This window comes from Gymnoscopelus braueri (genome assembly GCF_963280865.1).
Source record: "Gymnoscopelus braueri genome assembly, chromosome: 22".
Taxonomy (NCBI): Eukaryota; Metazoa; Chordata; class Actinopteri; order Myctophiformes; family Myctophidae; genus Gymnoscopelus; species Gymnoscopelus braueri.
In genome coordinates, this window is record NC_137624.1 from 38789205 (window position 1) to 38798557 (window position 9353).

Consider the following 9353-nt stretch of genomic DNA (forward strand, 5'->3'; position numbering starts at 1 on the left):
CTTTAACCGGGCACTGCTGATTATCAAGTCCCATTTCCCAGTCACATCTTTGATTCAGGATATTAATCTCTTTATGGGTACAGAACCATAATTAAAAGGTTGAGTGCTATATTAAACATAATGGCAGTGATGACAAAGTATGAAGATATGACTTAACTGGTAGGCCTACAATCAGAGTGACTTCATGACTATGTTTTTTAACCACTTAAACACTATATATACTTAGTAAAATGGAACTGAGTTGGCTCTGCTTTTTCCCCTCTACACCAAATCTCTTTGGTGTAGAGCATACATGGGCAACTGGCGGCCCGGGGGCCACATGCGGCCCCCACCTTCACTTAATGCGGCCCGCAGGTTAATATCAGAATACTGATATATAATTGATTTCAGCTGTTACAATTCCTAACATGCAAACATGACCCGCTTTAATTACTTCAGTCTATATTAGTAGCTCAATGACTAGTATTACAATTCTATTGTCTTTTTTATGTCCAATGTATTTGTATTTAAGTTCCTAAAGTTAACATAAGTATAACTAACTACTATCCATAGTCGGTGTGTGAAAGTCAACTATTTGTGTGAGTTGGTGTGGAGGTGTCCAGGCTCTTCTGAAGTTTCTCTAATTTTCTGTGGTCCTTTTACAGCGTGTTGCGTTTAGATGTTCGCTTGCGCTTGGCGTTTCGGGTCCGAAGGTCCAGAGATGTTTTTTTTTCCTGTGGCATGGCTTTGTAGAACGATGCTGCGGCCCAAAAGAAGGACGGCGGCCTTTGCCGGCCTAGTCATAGCTCTGCATACATACACGTCATGGGAAGGCCGACATAAACGTTAAGCAAAGCCCTGCCAATCAGTCAGTCAAGCTGAGAGTCTGATTGGCCCATCAGGGAAGCCTTCTCTGCCCACACGTCATGTGAAGGCCGGCATAAACGTCATGCGTCAAGGGTCTGATAGGAAAATCGGAGAATTAATCAAACCTAGAGTCAGATCACTGAGGCGACGCCCTGCCAGATCAGGCTGAGGGTCTGATAGGCAAATCAGAGAATGAATCAAGCCGAGAGTCTGATCACTGATCGAGGTGGGGTAAGGAGCCTAAATAATAGCCAGAGCTCTGATCAACAGTCTGTGGCAGGTTTGGAGGCCAGTGGAGTGATCCTTTGCTCGGGAACCCCGGCCGAACTTCGGAGGCTTTGTCAATTCTAGTCGTTTTTATTTAGTAGTAGGATAATAATAATAACTATTTGTTCCTCTTCCTCATTCTCTCTGTTGCAGGCTGATGACATCAGAGCTCTTTTAATTGACGCTATGCCTCCAGATGCCTTGCCCAGCTGTTTGAAACCCCAGGCCACTGTTGTGAGTGAAACATAAATGTGTTCATGTTAATGGTCTTGTTGTTATGCACGACGCAGAGCAGAGTTTTAATGTTTGTGTCCTTGTTGTTATGCACGACGCAGAGCAGAGTTTTAATGTTTGTGTCCTTGTTGTTATGCACGACGCAGAGCAGAGTTTTAATGTTTGTGTCCTTGTTGTTATGCACGACGCAGAGCAGAGTTTTAATGTTTGTGTCCTTGTTGTTATGCACTACGCAGAGCAGAGTTTTAATGTTTGTGTCCTTGTTGTTATGCACGACGCAGAGCAGAGTTTTAGGCGTGTTCCGCTTCTGGAGTGGAGAGAAAGCACATTGAAATAAAGAAAATGCAGTGGTGGAAAAAGTACTCAAATGTTTTACTTAGGTAAAAGTCAATCAATACTGCAATGTAGAAAAGGAATGCCCCGTTTCACAAGTTTTCAATATAAAATGTATAAAAATCATTTGAAAATAGCCGATCTACAAGCTTACAATGCGTCGCATCGCGACGCATTGTGAGCTTGTAGATCTGCTATTTTCAATTGGCTGAAATGTATATAAGGCTGAAGTGGTTAATGTAAGTTTTGTAATAATAATCAAAATCTACAAAGTAACTAGTAACTAAAGTTTTCAAATAATTGTAGAGGAGTAAAAGTGCAATATTTGGATCCGAGATGTAGTGGAGTAGAAGTAAAAGTATCGAAAATTGGAAATACACCAGTAAAGTATAGGTACCCCAAAATGCCAGTGATGTAAAGTAACTAAGTACATTTACTCAAGTACTGTACTTAAATACAGTACTTGAGTAAATGTACTTAGTTACTTTACATCACTGGCACATTTAGAAAATAACAATCCAATCCAAATGAGCCAAAATGGCACCTGTGACATTGAGATCCTTACATACATACAGTACTAACTGGATGAGCCGTCAGGACACAGAACAGGAGTTTTTAATGGCCCGTCATTACATACCTGGTCCACACAGCACAGCACCACTGCATTTTGGTTTGAATTACTGGGATTTATTGTCTGTGAAATTGTCCCTGTGAGTGCCGTCTTCTGGAGAATGCTGGCTCTCGTATTGCTTGTATTAAGTGCAACTCAGTGAACTGGCTGATGTGAAATCCCCGCAGTTGGGAATAACTGAGGTGAGACGTGAACGAGATGTTTTTATACCTTCAAAGACAGGGTTTTATTAGGAACACATCAAAACATAGTGAGAGACTGTGGCACAGGGTTGACAGTGTTGACAATGCCATTATCATGTACTACACTAAAGTCTCAAACCTTTTAATGTCAAGGAGCCCCAATTTGGCACTGTATGCATTAGGTCACGGACCCCCATAACTCTGAGAGTGTACGAATGGAACCGTAAGGGTCCATTTGGTTCCCAACTATCAAAAATGTAGCCGGGGACCCCCTGGAAGTGGGGACCCCCTGGACGTTGGAACCCCCTCAAGGATGGCTGGGGGCGTGAGTGGGTATGAGTACTTAAGTACTCGATTTGGACATTCAAAATCAATATGTTTTTATTATTGACTGTTACACCCCTACTTTCCACATTGGCAGGTGAGTGCAGGGGTGGTCAGTACGGGCGCCACTGGGGGCGTGGGCATCTCCCCCTCGCCTTCGCCCTCCTGCCTATCAGCAGCCAGCAGCATTGACAACCTGAACACGCCCCTTGGTGACATCACAGTGGGAGGAGCCACAGGAAGTGGAGATGGTGCCTCTGGCTCTGACAGGAAGGAGGGAGAGAGTATGTTTGGCCACGTGCACGTACAAACATGCACACGTACACAACGTGCAACCCCTGATTGTTTCTGTCTCTCTCTCTCACACACAATCTCATCATCATTGTTCGATCTTTCAGTAATTATAGAAAGAGTTACACGTGTGCTTCATATTGGTCTTTTTAAGGAGAGAGTCCGTTCAGTTTGTAAGCGACAGTTGTTCATTTAACTCTTAAGAGTTTAATTACATTAAATTAACGTTTTTCTGTTTTTGAAAAAAAAAAAAAAAAAAAAAAATTTAGAACCCAAGATATCATTATCTGAAGATTTGCAGCTCCATCCACTCCTTGTTTAACTTATAACTGAAAAAGTCTGTATCTCGCTTCCTAAGCACTTTTTTTTTTTACTTAAAAAATATATATATATCAAAATCGTACTGGCCAGAAATAGCCAGAAATAATTTGGGCACTCAATGAGTTAACACTGAGAATTTTGCTGTGTAAGTTTCTTCTGGAGTTGGAGGGTTAGAAGCAACATTTAAGAGATAGTTCACCCAGATAATTACTTTTTTCTATGGATTAGTCACCCCATGGAGACTTGAATTCATGGATATTTTTTTGTTTTTGTCGCATTCCTAAGCCAATAATTTGATGACAGGCAGCGGTTCCGCTGCCTGTCATCAAATTATTGGCTTAGGAATGTGAGAAAAAAAAATTGGTCTTCATGGGGTGACTAATCAATCGAAAAAAAAGTAATTTGGGGGTGAACTATCCCAAGGAAGAGAGAGTGATCGGGGGAGGGACAACATGCAACACCAGCTCTTCAGCTGGGAATTGAACCGGCAACTTTGACACCTTACTGTCTGAAGCACCGACCTATTGACCTGTGTTCAATGTGTTCTCCTGCAGCGCTGCTGGACATGACCATCAGCCAGTTCCTGAAGAGCCTCGGACTGGAACATCTCAGAGACATCTTCCAGAGGGAGCAGGTGCACACGCGCACGCACACACCAGTGTTGATTTCGTCGACTAAAACTATGACGAAAAAATGTTTGTCGACCTTTTTTCACTGACGAAAACTAAATAAAAACTAAGCTATGATGACTAAAACTAAGACTAAATATATTGACAATTTTGTCAACAAATAAAAACTAGACTAAAATATTAGTGAGGGAACTAGTGGAGAAGAGATCCAGTAGAACTAAAAGACAAGACATTTTATGTTTGGTTGCGCTCGGGTGTTGCGCTCTGAAAATAGCCGATCTACAAGCTCACAACACGTCGTGCTGCGAAGTGTTGTGAGCTTGTAGATCGGCTATTTTCGGCATGCAGCCAAGTGTAAAGTCAGTCATTACGACGCCATCAAGGCACCGACACAATACATTCTTGTCGACAAATTCAACTGTAGATTTAGTCGACTAAAACTAGAAATGAACTTTTATTCCAAAGACTATGACCATACAAAAAAAAAAAGATTTGCTTTCAAAATTAAGACAGCAGCACAGACAGCAGTAAGCAGCAAACAGTCTAAACTCCATCAATAGGGATGCGAGGCTTCATGTGGTTAAATATAATTGGCTGTCATCCGCTGTGTTGTTGATTTAATCATAAAAGTGTGTGTGTGTGTGTGTGTGTGTAGATTTCACTGGACGTGCTGGCAGACATGGGGCACGAGGAGCTGAAGGAGATCGGCATCAACGCGTACGGACACAGACACAAGCTGATCAAGGGCATGGAGAGACTTTTAGGGGGACAAGCAGGTCAGTCACACCACGGAGAGCTTCACTAATATATATGTTACAGGGTGAATGGAGAACCAGGTAGATTGAAAAAGGCGCGTTCGTTTTTACCACCCACCCAGCAATTCTGTAGAAGCAACACTAGAGGGAGCCACAAGCCAGGCTTGTGCACAAACATATGGCTGCGACCACACACACACAGTCACACACACACACACACACACACACACACACACACACACAAGCGCACACACACGCGCTCATGCTTTTTTTGGTTTATTGAAAGCAGGACTGTTAAGATACTTTTATTGTGTTCTGGCTTTTGTTTTACTTTCTCCCTGACACACACACACACACACAAACACACACACACACACACACACACACACACACACACACACACACACACACACACAGTGATCCATGAAAAGAACTATTCTGTCCCTATCGGTTTACAACTCAAACGGCGCTGAGTCGACAAGTGGAGCATCGGCCGGTCAGCGCGGGCACGCGCGCTTCCTCGGCCTCAAGCTCCACTTGTCGGCGCGCCTCCGTCGTGGACAAGCGTGTGCGTGTGCACGCGTGTTCAGCGTTCCCCTAGCGTAGCTTCCTGGTTGCTATGTGGGGGGAACATCAAAAGACAGGTCCCCGTCGGCACATCAAAGCCCCGCCTCTCCGCGTTCTCCTTCTCCTCCTCGGAGGAGGAGGACGGTTTATTTCGCGAGGAGGAGCTCCTCCTCGCGAAATAAACCGTCCTCCTTCTCAGAAGGAGGACGGTTTATTTCGCGAGGAGGAGCTGCTCCTCGCCTCACGTAATAAACCCCCGCCTCGCAGTGCCGCGTCCTCCTTCTCCTCCTCCTCCTCGCGAGCCTCGCTAATAAACCCTATCTCGAAAAGCCCCGCCTCGCCCCGAAGCCCCGTGCCTAAAAACGAGCGCTCTGTCTTCAATCTACCTGGTTCTCCATTCACCCTGTGACATATACATGCCTGGAGAGGCTGATTCCATTACAACTGGTTATCTGGTATCAGTGGTGTAAAGTAACTAATTACATTTACTGAAGTACTGTACTTCAGTAAAACTTTGAGGTATTTTTTACTTTAGTGGAGTGTTTCCAATTTTCAATACTTTTACTTCTACTCCACTACATATCAGAGGCAAATATTGTACTTTTACTCCACTACAATTATTTGAAAACTTTAGTTACTTTGCTGATATAAATTATTATATCATCAAACATACATTAACCACTTTAGCCCTGTTTTATACCTTGGCTATTTGAAAATAGCCGATCTACAAGCTCACAACGCGTCGCATCGCTTGTAGTTCGGCCTTTTTCAAACATTTTAGTACTTTTACTTTTGCTACTTTTTTGTACTTTTACTCAAGTAAATTTCGAATTTCTGACTTTTACTTGTAACGGAGTACCGTAATTTTCGCACTATAAGCCGCACCTGAATATAAGCCGCAGCAGCTAAATTGAATGATTTGTGCATATATAAGCCGCACTGGACTATAAGCCGCAGGTGTAAAATCCATAGATTTAGGAGGTCCCCTAGTGGCCATTAGCTGTAAAAATCCATAGATAAGCCGCACCGTTATATAAGCCGCAGGGTCGAAAAATGGGAAAAAAGTCGCGGCTTATAGTCCGAAATTTACGGTACTTCTACATTGCAGTATTGATACTTTTACTTAAGTAAAACATTTGAGTACTTTTCCCACCACCGCCGCAAATCATTAGCCTGGAATCCAGACGGAGGCCCTCGTTCAGTTTCACTTGGCTTCTCCCTCTGGCTATCATCCCTGTTTGAGCCGGATTACCAAACGTCACCAATTACGTACCGAAACAAGCTGTCCTTCGAATAAGGAAAGACAGCTTGTTTCATCTCATTTTATTCCTCATTGCGTCAATTTATCAAATCGTCTGGTGATCAAACAAACGGATGCATGCCTGACACAAACCATGGTCAGAGATGCAGTGATGTGTCGTTCATGATCGATTCGTTCAAAAGAACTAGTTCATTTGCCGCGAGCGTGAACGAGCTCGTTCACTTTCTGAAACTGTTACGTTCACGCGCAACGTAAAAAAAAAAACGCTCCCGCGATGGTGTTTTACACACATTATAAGACATACATTAACCACTTTAGCCCTATTTTATACCTAGGCTATTTGAAAATAGCAGATCTACAAGCTCACAACGCGTCGCATCGCGACGCTTTGTGAGCCTGTAGATGCCTATAAACAAGGTTGGACTGTTTACACAAGATGTTCAAACTTCATATATATAAATCAGATGTTAGTTCATGTCATGTGTGCGTGTGTGTGTGTGTGTGCGTGTGTGTGCGTGTGCGCGTGCGTGCGTGTGTGTGTGTGCAGGTGCCAACCCTTACCTGGCATTCCACTGTGCCAGTCACGGCACTGTGCTCATTGACCTGGCATCAGACGACAAGGAGTTCCAGTCGGTGGAGGACGAGGTGAGTCCACGTGATGTTGATCTCTCCCCTTTGAGGCAGACCTGGGATCACATTGTGTTTAGTCTTTGAAGAGTGATTTACATTTAGTTGCGTGGCCAGCGATGCATTGTGAGCTTGTAGATCTGCAATTTTTTGGCCGTGTGCAACTAAGTATAAAACAGACTGACTCTTCACTGCGATCAGATTTAGTTGACTGTGTCGCAGTGGTGGAAAGTAACTAAGTACATTTACTTAAGTACTGTACTTAAGTAAAATGTTGAGGTATTTGTACTTTACTTGAGTATTTCCAATTTCTAATACTTTTAGTTCTACTCCACTACATCTCAGATCCAAATATTGTACTTTTACTCCACTACATTTATTTGAAAACTTTAGTTACTTTGCAGATATAAAGTATTACATTATAAAGCATACATTAACCACTTCAGCCCTATTTTAAACCTAGGCTATTAGAAAATAGCCGATCTACAAGCTCACAACGCGTCGCACCGCGACGCGTTGTGAGCTTGTAGATCTGCTATTTTCAAACATTTTAGTACTTTTACTTTTGGTACTTTAAGTACATTTTGATACCAATACTTTTGTACTTACTCAAGTAAATTTTGAAATTCCGGACTTTTACTTGTAACAGAGTACTTCTACATTGCAGTATTTGTACTTTTACTTAAGTAAAACATTTGAGTACTTTTTCCACCACTGCTGTGTAGTTGATCTAGTGACTGTGTGACTTTGACTTAAGGCACACCTGGGACCAGTTTCCACAAAGAACCACTTGAAACATGAACCTAGAACTCATTGATTGATCGATTGAATACGTCATCTATTAACACGATTGCTAACAGTACAGGTAGTAAATAACAAATGCAAAACATTGGACTAAAGCTCAGTAGAATGGTATATTTACAGAGAAAGGAGGGGTGGGGGCGGGGGGCAGCGGATTCTACTATCAACCCCCCCATAATAAAGGTTTGACCCTGACGCAACCTTCTGATCTGGAGTCAGACGCACTACCGTTGCGCCACAAGGTCAATACAGGGTCAACTAGGATAAAGTGAAACATTTGAACTGAAGCACTAGAAAATTGAAGCTGATGAATGAGTTCCCTCTCCCTGATTCGATGAAATTGCTGCCCCACCTGAAAATGTATTTTCTTAGAGATGGGGAGACCATGGTTATTGAAGTTCAGAATATAGAGCTTTAACTTTTTAACTAAATGTGTTTTGTGTGTTAACCAAAACATATCACTTCTACACCAGCTGTAAGGGCAGTAACCTGTGTCAAAGTTCAAGAAATGTCTAATGTGTGTGTGTGTGTGTGTGTGTGTGTGTGTTTTTGTGTGTGTTTTTGTGTGTAGTTGCAGAGTACCATTAGAGAACACAGAGACGGAGGCAACGCGGGCGGGGTCTTCAGCCGGTACAACATTCTTAAGGTTGGACACACACACACACACACACACACACACACACACACACACACACACACACACACACACACACACACACACACACACACACACAGAGGGGAGATATGATGGGAGGACGGGGTCGAATGCCCAAGTTTTCCATTATTCCATCATTTCTGATCAGTTTATTTGATCAGAAATGATCTATTCAAAAATAGCAGATGTACAAGCTCGCAGCTTGTACATCTGCTATTTTTGAACATTTTTGAAAGATCTTGAAAATGTTGAATAAGTCTGCTACATGACCTATTTATTGGCTGCAATTCGAACAAGCTGCAAATGACCTTCAACGTCTCTGGATCTGCTTTTTTTATTTTATTGAGAACATTTGTGCAAATCTTTGAATCTATGTATTTTTCAAGCGAACATTTGTAACTCTAAAAATCTTTGCTTCTGGGGGGTCCCTGGAACAACATATTTTGAGATGGGGGTCCGCGGCCAAATACATATACATTATGGGGTTCCTTGACGTTAAAAAGTTTGAAAACCACTGACATAGCAACATAACAACAAACAGGATTTAGAAGACATTTGTAGAATCGGAACCTCGGGTCTTAATGGGTTAATATTGGCTATGTGCGTGCGGTACAGCAGTGAGCAGTTGG

At 42.6% G+C, this 9353-nt stretch overlaps 2 protein-coding genes across 2 annotated transcripts in view; one reads left to right on the forward strand and one right to left on the reverse strand.

The window, feature by feature from the left end:
• LOC308079001 (poly [ADP-ribose] polymerase tankyrase-1-like) overlaps window positions 1-9353 on the forward strand; it is a gene marked incomplete at both ends in the record, with an annotated part of 111111 nt that overhangs the window by 96589 nt on the left and 5169 nt on the right. The window contains 6 exons of the mRNA XM_080420339.1: window positions 1267-1347; window positions 2915-3110; window positions 3984-4063; window positions 4714-4834; window positions 7189-7286; window positions 8641-8715. Coding sequence (XP_080276465.1) covers window positions 1267-1347; window positions 2915-3110; window positions 3984-4063; window positions 4714-4834; window positions 7189-7286; window positions 8641-8715 — 651 coding nt within the window. The remainder of the gene's footprint in view (window positions 1-1266; window positions 1348-2914; window positions 3111-3983; window positions 4064-4713; window positions 4835-7188; window positions 7287-8640; window positions 8716-9353) is intronic.
• Window positions 1-9353, reverse strand: part of LOC308078724 (nucleoporin p54-like) — a gene marked incomplete at its 5' end in the record, with an annotated part of 280426 nt that overhangs the window by 39098 nt on the left and 231975 nt on the right. The gene's annotated exons all lie outside the window — the stretch shown is intronic.